The 25,286-nt window shown below is 41.0% G+C and overlaps 4 protein-coding genes across 21 annotated transcripts in view; 2 read left to right on the plus strand and 2 right to left on the minus strand.

Moving 5' to 3' along the window:
- The first annotated feature begins 180 nt into the window (after window positions 1-180).
- On the plus strand, window positions 181-848 carry LOC143430361 (transmembrane protein 170A). Its single transcript, XM_076906593.1, has 3 exons — window positions 181-294; window positions 394-499; window positions 645-848. The coding sequence occupies exons 1-3, from the start codon at window positions 249-251 to the stop codon at window positions 838-840; spliced, it is 348 nt and encodes a 115-aa protein (XP_076762708.1). The 5' UTR covers window positions 181-248; the 3' UTR covers window positions 841-848.
- Kar (monocarboxylate transporter 10-like protein kar) lies at window positions 399-16,661 on the plus strand. 11 transcript variants are annotated; one of them, XR_013102626.1, is made up of 10 exons: window positions 9,497-9,648; window positions 10,525-11,020; window positions 12,481-12,632; window positions 13,266-13,539; window positions 13,642-13,777; window positions 13,850-14,015; window positions 14,218-14,464; window positions 14,591-14,734; window positions 14,842-14,922; window positions 16,253-16,387. XR_013102626.1 is itself a non-coding variant. In XM_076906545.1 (9 exons), the coding sequence occupies exons 2-9, from the start codon at window positions 10,567-10,569 to the stop codon at window positions 16,522-16,524; spliced, it is 1,845 nt and encodes a 614-aa protein (XP_076762660.1). In that variant the 5' UTR covers window positions 399-499; window positions 10,525-10,566; the 3' UTR covers window positions 16,525-16,661. The 11 variants fall into 11 exon arrangements, 10 of the variants coding, with proteins under 10 accessions (XP_076762660.1, XP_076762662.1, XP_076762659.1 ...); XM_076906545.1 differs by lacking the exons at window positions 9,497-9,648; window positions 14,842-14,922 and adding an exon at window positions 399-499 and having other exon boundaries at window positions 16,253-16,661; XM_076906547.1 differs by lacking the exons at window positions 9,497-9,648; window positions 14,842-14,922 and adding an exon at window positions 4,020-4,179 and having other exon boundaries at window positions 16,253-16,661.
- On the minus strand, window positions 1,084-3,828 carry Ufl1 (UFM1 specific ligase 1). The gene is made up of 4 exons (XM_076906531.1): window positions 3,695-3,828; window positions 2,992-3,569; window positions 1,421-2,926; window positions 1,084-1,351 (listed from the first exon to the last, which is right to left on the minus strand). The coding sequence occupies exons 1-4, from the start codon at window positions 3,772-3,774 to the stop codon at window positions 1,209-1,211; spliced, it is 2,307 nt and encodes a 768-aa protein (XP_076762646.1). The 5' UTR covers window positions 3,775-3,828; the 3' UTR covers window positions 1,084-1,208.
- A 4,785-nt stretch (window positions 16,662-21,446) lies between the features above and the next one.
- The window catches only part of Nrm (neuromusculin), a 252,302-nt gene continuing 248,462 nt past the window's right edge, over window positions 21,447-25,286 (minus strand). Inside the window, exons 21-22 of one of the 8 annotated variants that reach the window (XM_076906507.1) lie at window positions 23,731-23,800; window positions 21,724-21,912 (exon numbers count right to left, since the gene is read on the minus strand). In XM_076906507.1, the coding sequence (XP_076762622.1) occupies window positions 21,857-21,912; window positions 23,731-23,800 (126 nt within the window). In that variant the 3' untranslated portion in view covers window positions 21,724-21,856. Of the gene's footprint in view, window positions 21,913-23,709; window positions 23,801-25,286 lie in introns of those variants that run through there. The other 7 variants (XM_076906506.1, XR_013102624.1, XM_076906501.1 and 4 more) reach the window with 7 other exon arrangements.

The raw sequence follows: 25,286 nt of genomic DNA on the forward strand, positions 1-25,286 counted from the left end.
TATTGAAATAGGTTATGTGTAAAATAATATTAAATGTGTACAATATTTGCCATTCCATGCAAAATAATTCATCAGTATGAAAATCTGTGTATTGTTGTGACATAAAAATCATATAAATAGTATAGAATGAAGATGTAAAATATAATGGTTAAAATTTATTATATTATATATGTAACTTTACGGAAATTATTAATTGAAAGTAAAAAAAGGCCACATTTTTGTGTACCATAAAACATACTTCAGTCAATATGAATAGTGGCAGTAGTTTCTATATGCCTTTAACCTCATTTGCTGGTATGTACATATTTATGAAAAGTAACACTTCTCTCTGATTCTTTCGAATTTTTATGTATAAGTAATTAAATATTCTCTCTGACACCTGTAACTTTGCAGAAATGTGGTACCACATATTTTTATGGGCCCTATTTTCTTCCATTTTTGTTCATACCATAGCTGCCGCTATGTGCTTCGCTACATTAAGGCAACACAAATATGGAAAGTATGTATGAAAGTACTACATTATCCTAATAATATAGCAGTTAAATGAATATACCACTGAAAGTTAAATATAAGCACTATTAATATGTTTTAATATGTATGGTCCCTTTAAAGTATATAATAACTAAGTAAATTTTGATTTAAAGATTCTTTCCATTGCTGATTATAATAATGGGTTTATTATTGCCACTAACATCAGGAGTTCTTAGCTCTGCTGCTGTTGCTTTTGTATACAGAGCATCTCGATATCCATTGCCACCGTTGTATGCATTACTTTGGGGTATTGGTCAGACTGTTGTAGCAGGATGTGTTGGGTTTACAAGAATCTTAGCAACTTTATAGTTTGAACCAAAATTATTATTAAGTAATGTCATATGTAATATATATGTATTATTTTCAAATATGGAAGACAAACGAACAGTATTTTATTAGCACATTAATAGTACTAAAGAATATTAGTAATAAAGATATAATACTGTATAAATGTATTGAAACTTAAGATTAAAATAATTATAAAATTTTCAAATTAAAATATTAAAATATGTTATTTGCTGTATACATATTTATTTATTTAAAAAACGATAATAACTATTTTACAGACAAAACATTTGATTTTTTCAATATAATGTATTGAAAATTATAATATATAAATCTCTTCAATATATTTTTATACAAATTAACAATATTTTTGTGTATTTACAACAGTATATTTATTCTTGTGGTTTATCACTTTTCAAATGTTGTTTGTAGTTATTAGCAATACTCTTAATTTCCAACAGTCCAGTTTCCAATTCATTTTGAACTTGAAGTTTGGTTTCTTCATCTAAAGAAGTTAAGCTTTTCAGCACCAAATCTGTAATATAAATAAGTGTTGTAATCATTAATGACATTAAGATTAAAATAATATTCGAATATTGTATACCATGATATTTGCACAATATATCCATCGTCGAGGATTGCAATTGCGTTTGAAGGAATGATAGAACCGTCGATACATGCCGTCCCGACATGTGTAGAACGCTTTGGGTGGCTGCTGAGAACAAAATACTTGTCGCTAGGTGCAACGTTAACGCAGGATCTTGGGTAGCGTTAAGTTCTTCTAGCAAAGCTTCTCTATGAGCCAAAATAAATGGTCGTTCTTTCTTTTTATCATATTTCTTCAACACCAAACAACACGTTGCCATCGCTGCATCTACGAGACTCAGGAAATCATCTGTGCAATTTCCAGCGATAGATTTGTGTACGTTAGACAAGGGCTCTTTCACATCTTCCGGCAAATCGAGCAGCATTTTTTGCCTCGTCTCGGTAGTGATATTTTCAGAGAATTGAAGCATATTTTGTTGCGCGGCTAACTTGAATAACTCGTTAACAAAATCAGTACCAAGGGATTTTAATAGATATTTCGTTAATACAGGTTGATCTGATTTGTTCATATGTTTAATGCCTTTGTCAAATATTTTAATGTTTGTAATTAGTACATTCAGACGTTCCTCGACTTCGCTTAAATTGGTAGTTTTGTTATTCTGTGCTAATTGATCTGCAATAGATATAGCATAGTTATTTACTTTTGGTTCTAGATATGATGCTAATTCCTCTACCAAATCGTCAATTACTACCAAATTATCATCTTTTGCAATTTCATTCTTTATATCTTCGAACGATACTAGTTTAAGTTCGATTTTCGTTGATGAGACTTTTACAGATTCATCGTCGGACTCATTATCGCGAACCTTTCCTTGTAAATATTTCCTTTTAGTAGATTTCATTTTTGTTTCTCTTCCTTGATTACCACCACCTGTCTTGCCGGCTGTAGCCTTTTTCCGACGTTCTTCCTTTCTACTACTTCCTTTATTTTCAAGTATTAAGTCTGCTGATTTGGATTTAATTCTATTCTCTGCTACCATTTGAAACCATTGTCCACTAGCTACTGCTTCCCTAGCTTTTGTTTCTGCTATTGCTTCAAATGATTTATTTAAGGATTGCAAAAACGCATCGGACATGATTACTGTTTTTGCAAACACATGTGTATTATTATTTATTTTTTTCTCTGCAATTTTGAGAAGCATGTCCATATCTTTATCAGAGAATACGGATGGTAGAAGTAGGCTTATATCAATATAAGATCCAGTTCCAATAGCTTCTTCAATATTTGAGTCAATTTGGTCCCTGATACTTGTACCTACAGCCACTGAATCTAAGAGAATTATATTCTCATTTGGGAAATGGCGCTTCACAAAGTTTAGTGGATCAGATATTCCAAGACGAGTAAGTGCATCGTACTCTAAATAACCATTTTGTTTGTAAAAATTATCTACCCATTCATTTTGACTTTTAGAATATATGGTTGGTATGTAATGGCTATTTGTCCCTTGTTTTCCTGCCACAATACCAGGAATTTGTTTAGTCTCTTGTAGGCTGTCCAGTACCGCTGTAAGTTAAACATGATATAGTTATGCTGTATACTTACATGTATGACTTAAATGATACACTTACAAAAGAATATTCTTTCTGAAACTGAACATTGTCCTAGAATTGCTGATAATGGTGTAGGTTTAGTGATTGCTGACAAGGCACCTCTTATCTTTGCTTTATTTCTAGCTATGAAACTTTGTGTATAAAAAATTCTAGGATCTTGTGTGTCTTGTTTACCATATATTGATTTCCCCAATTCTTTTTCAATTAATGATTGCAAGAATTCAGCTGGTAAATCATAATGTATCGTTAATTCTGACACATTGATGATACCATGTTGCATTAGTTTATCATTAATTTCGTCTGCTATTTTGCTTGTATAAGTTTTATCAATGAGTTGTCCTAGTATTATCCTTAGGCCTTTGTTATGTTTCTCTATCTCATTGGCTATTTTAGATACTTGAGAGAGATTAACATTAAGAGTATGCGCTAAATCAACTAAATTGATTCTTCCACCATGAATGTACAATTCATCTTTGATTTCTTTGCCAAGATGCTGAGGTGTAACATACTCTTTGCCATCATTGGTAAATATTACTTCTAACAATTTATTTTCTATTAGATTTGTTACAATTTCTATACAGTTACGTTCCGATAGCCTGTGTAAAATATGAAAAGATGTAAAAAGAATTGAATGAAGTAAAAATTATAACACAATATGCTAGTTTCATTCAGGATTACTAGAAAAATAATATCTATAATTTTATGATGCTAAAAATCATACTTTTGTAGCGTAGAACTTAGTTGCGCTTTCTGAAAATCAGCAGCTAGTCTTTTAACTTCATCCCAATCAACAGTACTCATTTTGATAGTTTAACTACTTATGTATCGTATTAAATACTTGACAGTATTCAACGTTATTCAATAAAACTATTAGAAGTACGTGTGTACACGTCAGTTTTTCGTTCCGCTACGACATCTAACGAGAACAGAGAATAATAACTTCCAAGAGTGGACCATAGAGCTTCATAAATCCCTAAGCGATTTCAGGGACTTTTGTCAAGAAATGTTACTAGGATAATCTTCAAGTTTTGTTTACGCACGTGTTACATTTGAATGCAGTATTTTATTGCTTGTGTAAGATCATCTAGAAGTAGATAGCTAAAATAAACAATGTAATGTGATTTTTCTTTTACGGCTAAGATTTACTTTAAAGACTATTCCACGCATTAGAGAGCATGTTGTGAAATGGCAATATTATGAAACAAGGTTAGGCAGTGCATGTCACTTTATGGATTAGATTTTTGTTCAGTCGCGTTATCCACTTTCTTCGGAAGCATTGTGTCGATAATAACATGTAGTCAATGTGTATTAATCAATGTGCATCGATACGTATTAATATTTTCTCGTTGCGGATTTCCTGAAACCGTATGGTTAGTGAATCAATTGTTGTTTTATATAATTGTCTAGACTACTTTATATGTTAATTTATTGTGTTATACAATGAAATCAAATCATAGCAAACTATATACATTAGCAATGATATAATTGAACAGCGTGGCCTCAATAAAAGTGTATTTTTTAAGTGTAACTAAGGTATCGAATCAAACATATTTTTAATTTAATCATCCTGATACAACCTTAGTGAAACCTTTTGTGATGCTACTTTTTTGTCACATTACATAAGATTTATTTTAAACATTACAGCATAAAAATAAGAACTATAAGAATTAGAAAAATGAAAGAGAATGGAATAAATTATTTCATTTTATTTCATACAAGAAATTTTTAATAAGAGATTGATATATGACTATTTAATGTAAAATCGCAGAAGGATAACTTCATCTATATCATTATATAATCATAAAACATTTATATTCGTTCTAATAGCGATAAGAAGACATCAATACTTTGAGTTTAGTATGATAATGATTTATCATGGATGTGTAATATAAAAGTAAATTACACTCTGAGAAATCATTTAGCAAGTGACTTTTCAGAGTGAATTTAACATGAAACGATAACATAAAATAAGTAACATTTATACATATTTCATGTACTTACTATAAGTGACAATAACTAGAGATAAGATTAATGTTCTATAATTGTAATTATAAGAAATTCATGAATTATCTTTGTATAACATTCACTTTATTACTTTAGTTATAAGTAGTAAATATAAATAGGAATAAAATCATATAAATGTGTTAATGATATATTTTTCTAGTCTATTATTAGATATTATTATATATAAGATTATTATTTTACAATTAAATAAGAATGATTATATTGTGAAATTTGTTACTTTATATACATTTAAGGAGAACATTTCTTCTTTGATAAATAATTATGTCTTACAAAAGTAATCATGCATCATACATTCATTTCATCAAGCATATTATATTTTTTCTTATTTAATTATTGAGGCCACTTAAAATTTTTCCTTTTTTAAATAAAAGGAATTCTCCAATTTTTGGATAAACGATATTAGTTTTCGGAAGAAAAGGATCGTATGGATTACATTTTTGCGCGATTAATTTGATTTTAAAGAGTAACCGGAAGTAACACGTTTCGAGGCTCTTATTGTTATATTTTATTGCTACTTTCACAAAGATTATTATATAAATTGTTTATTTTAATTTATTTGTGCCTATTACATTTAAAATTGTCTAGAATAAGTGACGTCTCAATGGTCTTGTTCGAACTCGGAAGTTCTAATTTGATGATGCAACACTGAAACGTGTTGAACTAAAGTTCTAGTTTTTCACGGTCTAGGTACGTATATATACGTATACACAGTAAACTGCCTAAACAATTCACTATTCTCAAATATTCTATTAACAATTTTTTACATTTTATTACATATAGAAATGAAATAAGTCATTGGAATAAAGCACTATACCAAAACACCAGCGTTTACGATAAATATGAATAGAAGGAATATATTAATCTTCCATCGGTAGAAACTCATATATTAATATATAAAACGGGTCTTTCACGCTAGTATAAAGAAGAGCCATTTCCTAATCGACCCGGATATCGGGCAGCTCTGTTCCACTTTTCAAAAAAATAGGTCTTTCTACAGCTAGCATGTGTCTTTGTTTGCAATTATAAAAGCGTGTGTGGCTTTCTTTAGTAATGCCACATTTTCCCTTTAATTTCGATACATGTGCCGACAGCTCGCATACACCTTTTATGTCTACATTTTTAGTTGCTCCAATAATAGCCGAGGTCGATAACGATCCCTGAAATCGATTTTACGTAATAAAAAAGAAAGTACATCGATCTCTTTCATGTCTACCGATGATTATGTGCACGCGAACATGGTGCAAGTGTTCATAAACGTTAAGAAAATAATCCCATTAACGGTCGACAAATATTTTTCTATTTTCTTCTTCTGGTATGATGGCGGCCAAAAACGGGCACCAGACCGCGCCGCCATCCGGCGACGTATAATTTCACCGGGCTGGCGTCGAACAAGGGCGTGGATCTCGATCAACGATACACGCCAGTCCCTGTTTAGACAGCGAGGAACATCGAAGTGGACACGCGTGCAGGGAACAAGAATCGTTCAGTGGTACACGTTGAAGTCGCATGTCTGGGTCCGCCGCGCAGCCTGTACACTCTAGATACATACTACTACACCACCCGTACACTTCGTCCATCGCTTTCCGCGTTCGCCCGCTCGTTACATATCAGCGTTGTTAGTCCTCTCTTCTTAACGCGGAACTTTCGACCTCCCATTCTACCGGCAAATATAACGCTGGTCACTTCAGTTTATGCTCGACCCTGTCGTCGGCTGGAACTGTGGAGGGATCGCAAAAAGAGGAAGAGAGAGAGAGAGAGAGAGAGCGAGAAAGAGAGAAAGGGAAAGAGATTATAAGAGAAAGAAAGAGAGAGAAAGAGTGTGTGTGTGTGTGTATGCGTGTGTGACCGTTGACGAAGAAGACGATTGACGCGACGAGACGCGTGGACACGCGTTATCTTCGTCGCAAGTCCGCAGAGTTAAACGAAGACTGGCTGGTAAACTAAAAGTTGACGATTACTTTCGAGTTCTTTTCGCTTCTCTACCCACTGCTAGTGTTACTTCCTCCTCTCCCTTTCCATCGTTCGCTCTGTGCCCTTTTCCGCGTGTACGGCCATCGAACCACCTGATCAGTTCGATTCTTCCGTTCCGGTACCCGTTCGACCTCGCGTTTACATTTGATACGCGTCACGACGTGGGAGCCGCTTTTCGGCGATGATTCATTGCGTCGTGCCGTGTGTCAGTGGTCTCCACGCGACGCCTACCGTGGCGATAGTGTTGACAGAGATTAGAAGCGTACAGATTAGTAGACGATTAGAGCCACATCGATGCTGGTGTGGACCTTCATCGATGCGCTGCGCCGCTCTCAATTTAGTGTTTCGAGATTACGATCGCCTACTTTCATCTTTTTTTCAGTGATCACCGTATATAGCGACAATTATTTTTAATATCTCTTCACTTAAGGTTGTCCTGCCGAACAAGACAAGGTATATGCCAATACAATTTTTTATTTTCGCCAGACTTTTTCTTTAATCTCTTGTATGGTTAGATATGACACACCGTATGGTTAGGTTACATATTTTAAACTGTATTTTATTTATTGATAATTCCGTAACGTCGTACGCCATTATGTTTACTTACATCGTATGGAAGTAATCGTGTAATTGCTTTCAGAACTAAATGGAATTCAAATTCCTTTGGTATCGCTTCTATTCTTGTAGCGTGGCCATCGCATATTATACTGTTTGTTTATCGAAAACGCCACGCACGTGTCACAGTGTCTCTGTTACGACAGTACGGTGACTTCCCACGTGCATTGCTGCTGGCAGTACACTTTTTATTCCAGCGATTTTGCACATGGTATTCTTTTGACGTCGCCAATTGTGTCTTTAAAACAGTTTAGCATTAATTAGCGAACGAAGGTTATTAGTGACACGTGGTAGTGAGTTTAAGAATTTTGATTTCACTTATTGAAAATTGCGCGATACATAACGAAATAGTTTAATAGTTTACGAAATTTTGTTAAAATGTGTAAATGGACATCGGTGTTTTCTGGGGTTAACGAAGTTATTTACAAACTGATATTTGTAATGCGCTCGTTTACGACTAATCTTTTTGGAGGAACTAAATTGGACTTATCGGTTGACTAATGGCGACTCCCGGGAACTCTATCGTAAATTACTCCGTTTTCTATAATTGGCTATCCTACATAATTGTACGATCTGAACAGTATGTACCTAATTAATTTCTATCCCGTAGTGGACGAAACTTAATTCAGTTTAATTTCGCAGGGGAATTTCATTTATTTCGTTGATTCGATCGGCGACTAAGTCGTGAAAAATGATATTCATCGCGAACCGCAAACTTGCCATTGAACTTCTGTATTTTCCATAGTGGTAGAATTCGTTGGCAATGATATGATGCACGGTGTGCAACGTGTGAGGGGTTAATCGATGAGTAATCGACATGGGAGTCGAAGCACGATATACTTTACATGCTTGATCCTCTCAATTCGAATGCAGATTAGTGTCAAGGTCAAAAGAGGCCTATCCGACGGTTTTAAGCAACGAATACGTGCATTTTACCGATAAAATAAACGTGCATGTCGAAACGTTCCTCGTTTTATCGCCTGCCAAAACTGCTTCGACCAAGTATTTCGCTCGTCGTCACGGTATCGACGTAATAAAAACATTTCTTTCTGCGATTCGATTGTCTCAAAACTGAAATTCATCGTTACGAGAGTACATCGAAGTGTCTCGGATCTACTAGCCACCATTTCGAGGTATTTCTTCATTGTTATCGCTATCTAAATCGTTTCGAAACTAAAGTAAATTCGATAGTACCAAGAAGCAACTCACAGCTTTCAATACGATTATTCGTATCTAGAAGAATCCAGAGTATTTCTCTTCTCTCTAAAACGAAGTTTCGTAGCCTCGAAGTCGCCATCGCTCCACGTGTCGCGTTCTACCGCGCAGGAAGTTCTCGCAATTATTATTTACACATCGATAAAGTCGAACGCGGCGTCGTCCTCGATGAACCTGGCGGAAGGTCCCCGTGGTTTCTTCTGTACGCGATCGTTACTTTTCTCGGCCGACAACTCCATTGTGGTGTCGTTGCTTCGAGGCTTTTCTTCGACTGTTAGAATCGACCGTTTAATTTTGATTGACCGGTGCCCGTCGATGGTCCGCGCGGTAACGGCAATTTAAAATTGAATGTGTTTCAATAAGCCCAAGGAAAGTGCAACGGCGGGGCCGATAGAAATCGTCGGAATCGTCGGAAACCAGAACGGAGTCATTGAACCGTTTCTGCTTGAACGCGTAGCATAAAAGTGTCCGCGTTCTACGTTTGGGATTAAACAGACGCGCATACACGCGCCACTTTTGATCATTATAAATTAGCATACAAATACAAGCAACTCCCGACCGTTTAATGTTCTTAGAAAGTGCTTTGACACTTCGTTACGTGCGGTCGTGCTCTCCGTTGGCGTCTCGTTCGGGAATTCGCTACGTTTCCAACGCGTGCTGGCCTCGCGGTTTTTATTCCGCTATCAATCGAGGATCGCCTGGTCTGCCGGACGGAGACGACACCGCGGAGGAAAGACGCGTCTCGTGACAAATAAGCATTCACGTGAATTGGAGCGATTGGTCTTCTATTAAACTGGTAGCGTGACGCGGAATGGGATCGGAATTGCTACTTTCCACCTGCTTGTCGTTGTAAATCGCATCTTTTACTGGATAAGTCTTTCTTTTTTCACGTACCTTACTATTTTTACAAGCGTTTCTTGGGCGTTAAATATATGTATATTTCTTTTTTTTTTTTATCGCGTCACGGAGATATCGTCGATCAAAGGTACCATCCAGCGAATACTAGAACAGCATCTATCGTCAGCAGATTTTTTGTGCTTCCACTTATCATTGCATTTTTTGTTTCATGGATTTTTTACTGCAATAATTGCTTTACACTTTACCCGCTACTTACGTCACTCATTGTGATATATCTCTAGTTATCGTTACATTAGATATACGTGCATTTATATACATGTATTCGTGACTACTTGATGCACGTTTATCAAAACGTAATAATGCATGCAAATTCTCCACTCGGGGTATATCATTTTATCGTGGAAATGTTATAATTTCTCGTCAATCCGTGCTTTCCGTTCACGAATGCCTAATACATCGATACGTGTAACATCAGATTCGGCCGTGCTCGAGCCGTATAGTTTGTACGGATTTATTATTAGTTATCAGCGAGTAGTTTGTTCCTTTAAAGAAGTCAGTGCGTTAAAGTCATCGCGATGGGACGTGTTTCGCGAATAATTTCAATGACACTTCCCGGTTATACAAAAGTCAAGTGATCGAATAAGACCTCGCGAGTCGATAGTTTAACGGCATAGCGACTACTTTGGTTAAGAATTATAGAAAGACGAAGACGTGCGAGAATGTAGGATATCCTCTTCGGTTCCTACCGACAGCAAGAACGATAGAAACCGTTTAATATACATCCCGTCTAGCCACCTTTCCGTACCAACTCGATTCCCTAACGTTCGACCGATTTTTAACTTGCCGTTTTCGCTTCCATTCGCACAGATCACGGACGTTCGCCAGCGAAACCGATCGAGCGGCTGAACGATGACGACCGCGGAGAACACGGAGTCGAAGAGGAGCGCCACAGGCGCGCCCAGTCCCATGGAGCAGACCGTCGATCAACGTCCCACGGACAACGATGACAGCCAAGACGAGCAACGTCCGGAAGACACCTCTGGCTCGAGCACAGAGGGGAATCCGTTGTTGGACAGCGAGCGGAAGAATTCCTCGGTGAAGATCGACGTGTCGAAACCGAACAGGACCGACAAGGACGACGAGAATCGGGTCTCATTGAACGCCTCGAGGAAAGACCCGGAAGTCGATGACCGTAATGGAATGGTTCCACCTGACGGGGGTGCGCGAGCCTGGATAATCATGATCAGCAGTTTCGTCATCAACGGCATTCTGTTCAGCGTGATAAACACCTATTCGTTGATCTATCTCGAGCTGCAGAAGAGATTGCTGGAGTCCGGTGACAATGCTGCGTCCTTGAAGGCGGGTGAGTTCTCCGAGTGGTTCTAATCGGTGCTGGTTCGAGATATTTACTCGCTGTGGGAAGAGCAATGTACTTCGACGCGTCCTTTTTATTCTATTGGCAGTTGAATTGGTTTTTATAACGAGCAGCGAAATAAATATCGAGCCTCTCGACGGAGCGTAACGATGTTTACGAGGCGAGTCCCTTTTTCGTTTCGCGTCGCGCGATAAAAGAAAAATGAACAGAGATTAGGGCAAATAAGAAAGTGCGAAAATCGCGTACGCAATTGCCAGTGCAGAGCCGATGAACCGTACTATCTTACTATTTTTAATGTGCACCAATTCTTATTGTGATAACTGTTCTTATTGCGATAGCAGTTTTACTGCCGGATCGTTGAACTGTCTGCTGTTCATTCATTTGATTCATTTCCCATTCTTATCCCGGGGTGGTTTCTTTTTTTCCATGGAAACGGCAAATCCGTTTGTAGATTCATCTCCCGTGTAGCCAAGCTCCAAGTTACGAATCCTTTTCTTTTGTCGCTTGCTCCAGCAAGCTGGAGGAAACCGTATATCCGGATATTTCTAGCAGCGGGGACAATTGTACGTTCTATTTCTAAGTAAAAGGAGGACTTAGCCAACGCCAGCGCGGCTCGAGTAACGATGAATACGTAATCTTTCACACCCGTGGCGATAATTGAAACTCCGGATCTGAAGAAACGCTATCGCTTCTTTCGATCGGGAGACTTCACACCCGTTCATCGAACCAATATTTCTCTCGAATAAGCGAACCTCGTCCATTATACGTATATTTCGAATATTCGAAAGATCAGATCTGGGTATTTCGGTTTACCAACTAATCGAGGAAGCGTCTGAAATTTTGCTGTCGACCGTTCACACGTACAGGATATCGTGTGTGCCAGATAATGCGAATTAACGAGTAAGTTAGCTCAATCAAGAGTCGACTAGTGAACATTCCGATAAGAATGCGAACAACATACCGTGTGCAATATACCGTGACCTAAAATCGAGGTTCTAAAAGTCAATTCTGCCGTTCTCCTAAGACCTAATCATCGTTAAGCGAGGCATGGTTTAATTACTTTAGGCTGCCGTATCAATTAAACCGATCGATCAGGCTAATCATCCGGCAGAGTCAATGCCCTGGACAACCTGGATCTGAATTAATCGACAATTACATGGGCATTAATAGTAACGAGGGTCAAATAATATTAATCTAGGGGTAGTTACTGTTTAAAGTAGAACTAGGTCTTTGCTAAGCAATACGATCTCTAAACGACATCTAAGATCGCGGATAAACGACGCGGTTGCTTTTATTATTAATACGCACACTACGCACGCGGCACGATGCGTCTGTTCGATAGATGCCTAGGCTCTAACGCAATTATTACGTCGAGTTCTATTTTATTCGGGCTTAGGTTTCTGTAAATTGCCGAAATTGTCGAACGCGATCTCGTGCTTTTGTTTCAGCCTTGGTAGGGTCGTTATCCATCGGCACGACGTTCTTTTTATCGCCGATTTCTGGCATTCTCACCGATAAAATTGGGATTCAGATGACCACGTTTATGGGTGGTGCTATTGCGTCCAGCGGTATGCTTCTCTCGTCAATGTTTTCTGACAAGGTAAATAATTTTGTTTTTTTTTTTTTTTTTAATTTTTTTAATCACAGTGTGCCTTTCCTTTCGGATTAGAACAGTAATTCGTTTCAAAAATCTCGCGGTTCACGTTACGAATGCGGTTAATTGAAAGTAGAGACAAGTATTAACAAGACATGATAGGTATTTAATAGAAATTCACGTGGTCTACCTCGTCTACTCCATCGCAATTACTTTTCACTATCCTCAGACGTGTTAATCGAACGTTTGCAGTTCTACAATTTAACATCACTTACAGGGTGTTCCACGACTGGTGTTACAATTCTAGACATTGATCTCGCATGAAAAAGTAAGTGGGCAATGCAGTCTCTTCTCAGTTGTAACGCCAGTCGCAGACACACCCCGTAAACATCGAACCTGGGTGGTTCGAATTAAACAGACGAGATTAACGTTTAACACGACCGTACGACCATCCCCGCGCTCGCAACGAGCGATTTGCTTTTTAGCGAAATATTCTAACAAGGTTTAAACGCTCGCTGGGCATAGTTAGCCGCGCGAACAGTCGGGTATTCACCAAAGAAACATTATCCGCGATGTTACAGCACGGTATTCACGGTGTCATAACCGACTCAAGTTATTTCTAGAATCGCTGTGCTTCAGGTGACGTTGCTCTATTTTACGTACGGAGTTATGTACGGGCTTGGTGCGAGTCTCGCCTACACGCCGAGTCTGGCAATCTTGGGCCATTATTTTAAGAGATACTTGGGCTTGGTCAATGGGATCGTCTCAGCTGGTAGCTCGGTGTTCACCATCCTCATGCCCTCGTTGACGGAAATCGTACTCGCTCGTTTAGGCCTAGAGGGTACGCTAAGGTTATTGGCTGTGCTCACCGCGCTCGTCATGCCCTGCGCACTACTTTTTAAACCCATCATAAGTAAGTCTGAGGAAAGACGCACGGTACTGCGGAATCCGAGTTTTCTTTTCTCGTATATTAAATGTTACGCGGATATTAATTGCAACGACACGATTCTTCCAGCGAACACGACGCCACAGGACAAACTGAAGTGCAAGCCGAGCTTCAAGAATTCCCTTAAACAGGCGGTGAACCTCTCGATTTGGAGGAAGAAGCGATACGTGGTGTGGGCCATCTCTATCCCTCTTGCCCTCTTCGGGTTGGTATAGCCGTCATTCTGATTTCGAGCATGGACTGTTTAAATAACGCCTTGATCACCGTCGTTCTTCAGGTACTTCGTCCCGTACGTTCACATTGGGAAATTCGTCGCGTTGGTGTTCAAGGATGCGGACGGGAAACTCCCCATCATGTGCATCGGTATCACTTCCTTTATTGGTCGACTGATATTCGGCTACATCGCAGATTTGCCCAGGGTGAACAGAATATTGTTGCAACAGGTAGATCAACGATTGATTTTGCTTCGTTCAGACTTCGCGTTTAGTTTTGTATGAAGCGTATAGCGATCGCAATTACGAACGGTCTGTGTGAAAATTGTAAAATCGATAGAATCGTGGAGAGGTTCTAGTAGTGATCGTTTGATAGAGCTCAAAGGAAAAAATGTACGTGTTCATTAGAGCGACTGCTATTCTTCTCTCTTAGATATCGTTCTTTAGCATCGGCATCCTCACGATGCTTCTCCCCGTTACGCCGTCGTTCGTGTTTCTGCTCATCATATCCTTGACGTTGGGATTGTTCGATGGGTGTTTTATATCACTTTTGGGTCCGATCGCGTTCGATATATGCGGTCAGGACGGGGCGACTCAAGCGATTGGGTTCCTGTTGGGCATGTGTTCCATACCTTTGACCGTTGGTCCACCCATTGCTGGTCTTATATTTGATCATACTGGTAATTACTACTTTTAATCGCTTTATTTTCATCCGAATAATTATTAAATATTTTTTTGAACCTCTGTAGAAAGCTACTACGTATAATTTGATATGCTAATCGTTGCTCGCTCTTTTTTTTGTACAGGTAGTTACAATCTGCCCTTCTACTTAGCTGGCGTCCCGCCAATAATGGCGGGGTTCACGATGTTCCTGATAAGGTGCGTGAAGGACGAAGAAGACCAGGACACTGTCACGCAAAGCACGGGGGACAAAGCCGCTTATCAGAATGGTCGGTAAACAGGTATTTGTGCATTATTCACATCTAACTAACAGAGTTTGTTTCTCCATGTGGTATCGAAACACGTGCGTGTCAATTTTTAAACTGTATACACGAAGGCGGTTGATACTTTCCACGGAAAGCTTTTCGGATAAATTAAAACACGAATCCATCGACTGTCGAGGGGGACAGAGTACTTGGTAAACTATTCATTATTTCATGAAGTTATGTCTCTGCATAATCACGCTCAGACTTCGTTTGTCTTTACGTGTTTCTGCGTTCTCATCAGTCTTCTTCTATCTTTACGTATATTGCGCTTGCTTGCTTACATTCATTGCATGCTTTTGCTAACGTGTTATTCCTCGGAAAATTGCACCGATTCATTGATGCATGAAATGTTTCCACACCAGTGGATTTAATAAAATTTAATTTTGCATGCTAATTGCGTAGGTAGGTGCAGGTAATGAAAATTTAACGCATGAATTTACTAAAAGTGCAGAGATATTATTATTCGATCGATCTTTTCGTAAAGACTACGGATAATTTTTTTTACGTATAATCAAATTTGTTGTCTCTGCATTTCTAGTCTTTAATTATTACTGTTTTTTTTTCCTTGTGGGTGGGATCTGTTTTCGGAGTTCATTACACGATATCGATAAGCGAATGCTGTTTAATGAAACACTTTTTTGCTTTCCCGTTACTCACGCATCCGCAACGAAGGCCGTCAATTAATCGAGTTAATCGTGGCAATATAGCCTTGCAACAATGAATTACTTATTGCACCCTGTGTTAACAGTACAATTACGCCTCGGCTCGTTGCGATATGACAACTACGTCATCCATTACGCTATTCACAGTCAACGTTTACTTTCTCATGGAGGTAATTCATCTTTTCCGGGAATATTCTGTTTCTGCATTTTAAAGACGTAATTGAGATAAAAGCCAATTGCGCGTCCTCTAAAAGCGTAACTCCTTTTATTACAAAACAACGCGTCGTTTAATTCGCAAGAGAGCTATTCCTATATTTTTACAATGGAAAATAACTGGAATGAAACACAATTTTCCGGGGCAAATACATCCCATTACGAGATCCAACGGAGCACTATTTTCAGTATAGGTTATTTTAAAATGGAAATAATATTTTCCTTTGTCGGAAGCATCGATACAGTCGGACGAGTAGAACGGGCGCAGTAGTAATAACCATTTCGAGTCAGACGCTCTCGTCCCGTATACCCGAATTTTCAACACGCGCAACCATCCCGTACGATCACCTCCCGATCCCGCCAAGATCAATCTCGTTTCTCACGCTATAACGACAAGGTGGTAGTATCTTCGTTCTGTTGCTAACACTCTGCACAATCCACCACCACGTTCTCGCTTCGCCGCAGCTTAGCGAGCATTAACACTTCCTTTCTCTAAATAAGTTTGGTACGTCCGAGTTCGTTCGTGTGCGCTGGTCACGTGCAATCATCAGTCCTCGTTTTGTTCTTTACACGTCTCGTTTGCAAAACCGCGCTTACGATTCCGCAGGCTACACGAGCATCGGCGTTTTATTCCCGTGGCTCGTGACGGCTCACAAAGACAGACATCCATGCTGGCAGATGACGCGTCGTGCCGCGGCGGGCCATCGCTCGGTCGGCTGTTGCGGATTTCACGAGGCCACCCTGTACTACAAGGATCACGGGATAAGGTGTCTGGCCCGGTGCGGGCACTCGGAGAGCGTGCCGTTGCTGCTCCACAGTGAGAACCGGCCGTGTCGCTACCAAAGGACACCGCAGTCGTCGATGCTTCTCACGTGCTAGCTTTGCAAACGGACGCCATCCCGTGTCTGAACGCGGAGGGCGTCGATTTGCTCCCTTGCCTCGCGAACCTCTGGCGGCCGTCGCGTTCCCTCTTATCCGAGTCAGCCTCTCCCGTCCGCGATTCGGGTGACCCCGATACACGGCGCCGCGTTGCATTTCTGTTTTCCTTTAGAAAAACGCATCGCGCATTTAAGGACACGATTCTCTTAATTAATTTTATTTAGAACGTAATTTTTTTTGTATTTTTATCCGTTCGATTAGTGCCGCCAGTGCGTTGCGTCGTTCGGCAGGGCGTCGAGTAGACTCGCGAAGCAGCGGTGATCTTCCGTTGCTCTGTTCTCGTACATATATACGTATACATATATAAATTCTATTTTATTGATGTCTGTTGATGGGTACGAGCAACGAACGTTTCTATGATCGTTGAAGAAACGTCGATAGGTATAGAAGAAGTATATCGTTTTTAGCCTGTTTACACCGAATATCAGAAATTGTTCTCCAAGCTGAAAAAAAAAGCGGAGAAAATCGTAGAACGACGTTCGATTTAATCGTATCCGTTTAGAGGTGAGCGTTCCTTTTTAGCTCGTGTCAATATTAGCGATACTCTCAATACTGTCAATATTATCGGGAAATGAGGGTTTACGAAAAAGAAAAATTCTGAATAGGGGCGTAAATGATGGGAGTCCATTTTTCATAGATTTTGACGTTTGTGTCTCTCTATTTTTGGCTGGCTAACGTTTCTTTCTCTATTACTATTTGGAACGTAGCAAAGACTGGACTTTTATCCTTTTTATACCCAACCATTCGATCGATCGATTGATTGGAACGATACTCAAAATTACAAGAATAGTAGCTTCGATAGTTTTAGATTGGTTTTCTTTACATTTGCGCGACTTCCGCGCAAGCAGACTTGTACAAAGACGCAGAGATCAAGACTAAAGTGGTCCATTCGGGGAAGTGTTTTATAAAAACGATCGATCTGAAACGAATACAAACTTTCAATGACATTTATTTTTACCTGCCAATTACTAGTGGATTTTATTCCAATTTTACGATCATCATATTATTCCGCACTTGAAGCGTCTTAGGAGTGCCTCCTTTTTAAATTTCACTTTATTAACGATCGATAAAGCCACGGTGCCATAATATTTGTCCGTATTTGCGGTTTGATAATTTGAAGAAGGAAATAAGCTGGGAAACCCTCTGTTCGTCAGGGTGTCTATGAAATCACATATCAGCGAAGGAAATTTTTCTAGCGTCAAAGAGTGTGCAGATGAATGAAATTGGCGAGATTTGCGAATACATTATTGCTCAGTATATCCTGAACGGTACAAATCTGCTTCGATAAAATTAATAACGCTTTGACAATAATAATTCACATTTTTTTAAACATGAATGTGTGAAATATTTCCTTCGTCGCGAACGGTGCGATACTTGGAGATACTTTTTAAGCAGAAGATCTGAATTTTTCTACTTCATTTCCTTCGTTCAAACTATCGATATTATTCTCTCTATGTGGAAAAATGATAGACTTTTATGCAGAGTTCTATTAGTCGTTAATAAGTGTTAGGATCGAAGATATATAAATGCCATTGTTACGTGTTAAAGCAAACATTTTAGCAGTGTTTAGGCAAAGATTTTCTCTTGAGATGCACTCGAGAAATTCCATCATTCCCTCTCTGTTTGCTAATTGGGCGTAACGATTCGACTAGATTTCACCTAAGTTATACATTTCTTTTTTTTATACGTAGGGTGTTGTCAGCCATGGTACAAGTAACGATACAGAGTACTCTATTTTTCCTAGCGTTAACAGAGTAAGAGCGTTATTTTTTTTGTAATGTTGTACATAATATAGATAGAACAATGTGAAATTACGCAATAATTAGCGGGCAGGAAATAAAGAAACAAGAAAGTTGTATGGATGGTCTCAATAAATTCACAAGGCTTCCAGAAGGTATACATTTTCAATATTCACGCACGTTCTCCTTACACCGTTTAGCGGTAGAAAATTTCCAGTTGATATTTTCAGTGGTCTCGAGAAGGAACAGCTATCCGATTCGCCTTGCGTATTCCTTACCAAGAGGATGTACGATGTGCTTTTCCTGTCTTTTCAGGAAACTGTCAGATCGTTGTGTTCTTTCACGCAAGAACGAATGCGACTGTCGGTCTCTTTTCTCGTGGAAATGTATTAGGTCGTTACTTTCTCTCGGTGCATTTACGCGTATGGGATTTCAATTTTTTGATATCACGTTGCTGTTCACGTTGCTAACTGACAGAGATCGAACCGAAAGATAATTAAAACAACTCTATTCACCATTGCTCGATTTACTTAAATTTTTAGTAATACTTTAAACGCTATTTTTTTTAATATTTGACAAAAGATATTACACGAGTCACGACTAAATTCATTGGAAAGAGCTTTAAGCACCAAAGCTCTTTTTTTGGTAACGCACGTGTCAGAGTTAGAAAAAATGATCCAGAATCACTTAATCAGAAGTAACGACACGGGTTGACAAATATTCTAGCCACGTAGACAACGTACCACGCTTTTTTCAGTCTCATTTTTCTTCAGCCCTTTCTTTCCCATTCGATTTTATCGTATTTCGAGTGTTTAAACCTTTTACAGCATTTTCTACTTACGTTCGATTCTCTTTTTAGTTCCTCTTAATTTCCTACGATTTTCTATGAGCGGCACCGAACTTTCTTCAATTCCTTCGAATTTTCGCAATATCCTTCTCTTTTCATCCATTCTACTTTCGCTACTTTTACACCCCTCCACGCTTTCAGATTTTTTTACTCTCTTCCAGTTTCCGTGCTGCTACTTTCTCACTTTTTGATCAATTCCCTACCCAGTTTGCCCGTCGACGTTTTTATCCCCTCGCACCTTTTTCCATCCGCTTCTTTTTTCTTATCCAACGTTTCAGAATTTACTCGCGGGACAAAGATGTAAACCAATAGAGTCGATTAGCTTTACTTACTTCGTCCATCGCTCGACGATACCGAGAGGAGGAAAACATTTTCTCAGCGAAAATTTCCGGGCAATTAGTATCGAAATTGAAATCCCTTGCCTAGCGCAATTTGCATTTAAAGCTTACCGTTCGCCGGTTTTAAACGACGTCGGCTCTCTCCGTTTCCAAGATCTCGTCGAGCTCTATTTTTTTTTTTTTTTTTTTATCCAGGCTACACGGTTATCGACGAGGCGAAACGCATAACGAATCGTTACCGTTCCTATGCTCGAGCCGGTACAAACTCCAACTTAATTGCCTAAATTTACAGAAAACGCGATGTATCAACCGCAGTGGAGCTTCACTTTCTTTCTTTTTTTTTTTTTTTAACTCACGCTCGTAGTTCTCAATTTTCTGTTTAGAGAACGAATCGAAGCCAGAATTTCCTTCTCGTTTCGCCCCACTGTACGCTTCTACCCGCGTTGCGAAATGTTGGAGAGGTAACGGACGATGTATAGGTTTCCCCAGGTAAAGACAGACATCGCCGGGTGTCGCGGAGTATGGTGATTCAGCTACTTGCAAGTAGATTCAGTCTGCGTCGCTTGGTCGAACGGCTGACGCGTCCGGCTGAATCTACTTACGAGTAGCCGAATCGCTATGCACAGCGTCCTTCGTCTGGCTGTTCCTTCTCGAACGTGTTACAGCGACGGAAAATTAAGAAAAATGAATTTGAGTATAACAGAATCGCGATGTTAGGTTGGCGCGTACGAATGGATGTATTTGGAAAAAATTTAATCAGAGCGAGTGGGAAGTATATTGCGCGTCGCGTTTGCGTGCATTGTATTCACGATTATGGGTTCTCTTGACAGATCCTATTCCAGCAAGCCTCCATTTACCATCCATTCCAGTCTACACACGTAGGTCTAATGCATAGGTACTCTATTCCGCTGTCGAGTATCTTGTATCCAAGGTAAGATTCGCTTTATAGATAGCTTTGATCATCGATCTGTTAAACTGAGATCAAAGATTTCGGCAATTTAATCACACTAATGCTCGCCGTTGTGGTACACCTTTCTGGTTTCCCTCTTTTTATTATTCGCTCGTTTCACTGTTCTCTGCTCTCTTCCCTATTCCCAGTCGTGCTCCGCTTTTCTTCGGCTACGTTCTGCCAGCGATAGCGAAAAAACGACGGAATGAAACATCGCGGCACGAACGATATGGCGGAGATGGTTTAGCAGGCTCATTAAAGTGACATTTTTTCGTCCTGGTATATACCTCGAGGAGGAAATGCTTCCTCCCCTGTGCTCTCTAACCGTACCAGGGATATTTGCATTTCTATAATTAATTACGGATGTATGTATATATATCCATCTAGAATTAATGAGCGAAAGTAAAAACATATGACGATTAATTCTTCGGATGGCTACGACCGGCTAAACAGTCTGCATAGTAAATAAGTAGAAACTAATCTTGCTCTATTATGATGAAAGATCACGAGCATGAAAAATGATGGCAAAACTTATGGAAATCGGAATTTGATATTCCGGTCACCTCCAGCTCGGTTCCATTAATATTTCGATCAGGACCGTTTACCTCGTCTCTGAACATCTCGATAATATTTCGCAATACGTGTATAAAAGAACAACTCACCGAACCCATCGAGAAGAAATACAGGACCAACGCAAAATACGATGTAAAACTCTGTTTTATGCAAAAAGAAAAAAAAAAAAACAAACTTTACTTCGCCGAGTAAAATGTTTCGCTTACAATTGTCTCGAGTTAAAAAACAAATGGAGTATAAAAAATAGATATTACAATTTCATATGTACGCACCAACCTATACACGCGAGCCACGATCACACGGCACTCCGTTTCGAAGCTACCTCTATCTCTACACGCACACGAACACGCACACTCACACGAACACACACACGCACACACATTCTATTTGTATCCTGGTAACCGTCACGAACCGACTGATCGGCGAACGGTTTGCAGATCGTTAACGTTCATTTGTTTATTACACGAGTATCTGTCCAGGTAAGAACGGGAAGGTGTTGTATATGTAAACGGGTCGATTGAACGCGAAGGAGTTGGCGATGGCCAGTGCCGGGTTGTTCGTGTCGAACTCTTCCTCGGGGATGGCCGTCGGTGTCGTCGGCTCCCTGGTTCGCGGGGTCGTTGTGGTTTTCATCGTTGTCGTCGTCGCCGGTCTGGCGGTGGTGGCGGTGCTGCTGGCGGCGGCGGTGGTGGTGGTGGTGAAAATTGGGGGGTGGCTTGTCGAGTACGGCGGTTCATAGGCTGGTAATCCAGGGGGCCCGTAATACGCATGCAATCGATTGTTCGTGGGATTAAAGCGTTGACCATTAGGACGCCATCCCCTTGGTTTATATGGCGATAAATCTGACGTTGCTAGTCCGATACAGAGGAGCACGAGGGTCAGCTGGAAAATGGAAAAGCAATTAATGGTTTAGCTGTCGCGCGCTTTTCCTCCTGTCCTTTCGGTGCCCCCGCGTTCTGAAATACGGGACGAAGGAAACGTTAATGGCCGCCGGTGGTCGCTGCCTCTAACAATACCGTTACCGATAATGTCGTTAAGGGATATCGATTGATTTCATCTACCTTTGGCTTTCGTTTTATATACTCGTCCCTACGGGCGGGAAGGTCCATTCGCGAGGATGATAAACGAATTTGAATGACGATGACGAGCAAACGAAAATCGCGATGGAACGATGGAAGATGAAATTGTGCATCGTAGATGGATATCGAGTAGTCGTTCGATCGTTGTTCTCGTCAGTGTCGTTTTAGTGGCGCGAAGTAGAAATACACACGCGAACCGATCGACTGGGGATGTTCGATGAGATCGAAGCACGATTAATGGTTAATCGTTCCCCGTGCATAATAAAGTCTACTGTTGTTTCGTTACCGTTCTCCGCATTCTTGCAGTCGAACACCGTTAACCTGCGCACCGAAAATTTTGACTGGCTTTTGCCCGTGTCTTTCATCCGTCTTTATATGCGACCGCACGTTTATGAGATGGCGTCCAGGTACCGTGAATACGAAACGATTTCGTTGGTTATTGCTTACCGTTTCGCAACTATACGTCAGACCTATATTACGTGCCGCGAATGGTCATTGGGTCCCCGACGAGTCGATCGCTATGGCCGTCAGTCTCTTTCGGTGGTTGTTTGCTAATTTTACTTTTTCTCTTTTCCACAGTTTCGCGAGCGAATTTTAAGAAGCGAAGCACCGTGTTTCGCGATGCTGTTTGCGATGGGACAGTGTTCGATAAAGGGATGGATTCTTCCGTGGCGATTAATAGAATTCAAAAATAGTCAAAACATGCCAACACACACACGCACTCGCTTCTTAATTACACGTAGGATGGACGTAGAAATCGGTGCTCTCGTTTTATTCACAAATAAATTCAACGTTTGCAAACATGGTAATCTGTGTGACGACTACACGACGGTTCTTACTTGATTTAATCGATTGGAAAATAATGGCACAGCGGCGAGAAGAAGGGGCGGGCAATTCCGAGGGCTGGGTCTTAATTCAAAGGAGCTCGCGCTTTCAATCCGATGGGGTATCAAAGGTGTCGCGCGTTTCGAATTGGCAGGATTTTAACGGCGAAATAACAGGACACCCGTCGCACGGGCATCGGTCAGAGAGATTGCGCCAAACGTTAAAATTAAAGGGGCCGTTGCTGGAACTGTCTAATTCTCTGACGCCGCGACGTATGACCGCAGATCCATCATAAATCTGGCTAAAATAATTGATCGAACTAAACTGTCAGACTTTGTTGCTTCCCCGGGTTCGCGGCTCGGATTTATCAATTTTTCCGTTTAATTCTTAACTGTACGCCGACGCGTCGACTCGTTCGTCGAACTTGACAGCCCATCGCACGTCCTCTTCGAAAGAAAAAAGAAAAAGGCAGTATGGCAAGCAAAGATGCACGCGTTATTTACAAACATTGTGCGGATTGATAATTTCCTTCCCGGTCCATCCGGGGGCGGGGGTGTCGTTCTGAGACGTGTCGGCGAAAGCAGCCGTTGTAGCGCATAATTTTGTCACGGCTTACGCGAGGTACGCGCGTGTCCCGAATCCCCGATCCATTATGAATTCGCAAGATCTCTGGCGGACGTCGCCGGTGCTCTCGCGCGTACGAATTCGATCGTGAGAGGGGCTCGTGGAGCGCGGACGGGGGACGCTCGAAAAACGTGGCATGCAAGCTAATTATCGGATTGACAGTGAAGCTCACCCGGCTCCGATCTGGATTCCGTCGGCGGACCGCTTAGAACTTGCCGGCTCCCTGACGGTTGCGAGGAATCCTGTGCAATATCGAGAGAATAAGTTCGACTTTTAACACGAAGGGGCTGCTGCTGCTGCTGCTGCTGCTGGTGGTGGTGGTGGTGGTGCAGAGATACCCGGGTGAGTTAGCTCGGGGGCGTTCACGGTTACTTTCTTCTCCTGGGTAACAGTGACGGTTTCGGGTGGCAAGCAGCGGGATGGGGATCGAGTGTATCGCAAATAGGTCGGGACCCGACTGGATTCTTTCCAAGTGTTTAACGCTCCGAGAGGGAGGATCGATAGTTCCTCGATAGACTCGAACGGTCTTAGACGCGACTCGGTTCGAGTCTTTTCTAATTAGCGTTTACACGGGAGAGCGTTGGAGGGATGTATTTAGAGATTCGTTGGCTTCGTTTATTATTAATGTAGGTACGTGTAAAGTAGCGAGCGGCTCGCGAGGATTAATGGTACGCGCTCGAAGGTAAGTGGATTCTAAGGTTTTAGCTAGTAGTTTGGTAACCTCGGACGATCGCGAGGGAACCGTGTGTCGATCAACAACCGGGGACAATAAAAAGCTCGTACGATCGATCATTACTTCGATACACGGGAACGAACTAACGAACGCACGTGGCGTCGAATATTTATACGAAATATTCCATTTATCTTCGTCGTGGGTGCTCGCGTTCGGACGAATTAAATGGAATCTATCGATCTACGCCCGGCGTGCCGCGCGGGCAGGCCGCGTCCACTCGAGTCCATTTGCGGTGGCCTGTCGTTTCCGCTTTTCATCCTCGCCCGTTATCGATAATCCATAAGTCCCTTTGTGATAATCGCAATCTCGCCGGATACGGAGAGAGCTGACCCTTCCGTTTCGAACGTGTTTGCGCTGTCGATAGATCAATATCTTTTTCACCGGATGCGTTTGACATCGGTGCGGCCCAGTCTGCTCGGCTGAGACCGAAAGTGCTTTGCATCCCCGACGATCCCACGCGCGCCCTCGCTGGACTCGATCAAATTCCGTTCCCTTTAATCGTTAATTGCTCGATGCGACTATCAATTGTACGAGTACACAGGGCGTCCAGCGAGGAATTATTCCTCGTCTCGAGTATCGACTCGCCGTGGAAACCTGCGGGTCTCCGTCTGTCCCTCTGCAGGCCAGACGAGAAATAAACGAGGCACACGAGCCAGTGTGCCCGGTTCGAGGCGTCGGTGGTCGGGGAAATCGTTCTGCGGCGGACAGATACGAGTGGCAGGTTGATCGAACACGCGAAATATAATAGTCGGCATTGGGTACTTTTGTTCTCTGATCGAGTATATCAAGCATTCCTGGCGAGTAACAAGTGGTGCACGCGTCATGTCACGTGTCAGACGCAGCTGAACACTACACACACGCCCCGATACCCGAAGACGAACGCGGACGTTCTTTGTCCATTCCTAGCGTCCACTCCTTCGCGGGTCTTTTAATCCCACCCATCTTTCCCCGCGCGCGCGCGCGCGCGTTTCTCATCGTTCACGTTCGAAAACCTG

This window comes from Xylocopa sonorina, chromosome 13, assembly GCF_050948175.1.
Source record: "Xylocopa sonorina isolate GNS202 chromosome 13, iyXylSono1_principal, whole genome shotgun sequence".
NCBI classification, from domain to species: Eukaryota; Metazoa; Arthropoda; class Insecta; order Hymenoptera; family Apidae; genus Xylocopa; species Xylocopa sonorina.

Bases quoted from the DNA above. Each gene is read 5' to 3' on its own strand.
- Kar (XM_076906545.1), top strand. From the start codon at position 10,567: ATGACGACCGCGGAGAACACGGAGTCGAAGAGGAGCGCCACAGGCGCG. The intron at 12,633-13,265 runs GTAAATAATTTT...GCTGTGCTTCAG, and splicing joins CGTCAATGTTTTCTGACAAG to GTGACGTTGCTCTATTTTAC. The intron at 14,016-14,217 runs GTAGATCAACGA...CTTCTCTCTTAG, and splicing joins ACAGAATATTGTTGCAACAG to ATATCGTTCTTTAGCATCGG.
- Ufl1 (XM_076906531.1), bottom strand. From the start codon at position 3,774: ATGAGTACTGTTGATTGGGATGAAGTTAAAAGACTAGCTGCTGATTTT. The intron at 3,570-3,694 runs GTATGATTTTTA...TATTTTACACAG, and splicing joins CTAAGTTCTACGCTACAAAA to GCTATCGGAACGTAACTGTA. The intron at 2,927-2,991 runs GTAAGTGTATCA...TTTAACTTACAG, and splicing joins TTCAGAAAGAATATTCTTTT to CGGTACTGGACAGCCTACAA.
- LOC143430361 (XM_076906593.1), top strand. From the start codon at position 249: ATGAATAGTGGCAGTAGTTTCTATATGCCTTTAACCTCATTTGCTG. The intron at 295-393 runs GTATGTACATAT...GTAACTTTGCAG, and splicing joins GCCTTTAACCTCATTTGCTG to AAATGTGGTACCACATATTT. The intron at 500-644 runs GTATGTATGAAA...TTTGATTTAAAG, and splicing joins AGGCAACACAAATATGGAAA to ATTCTTTCCATTGCTGATTA.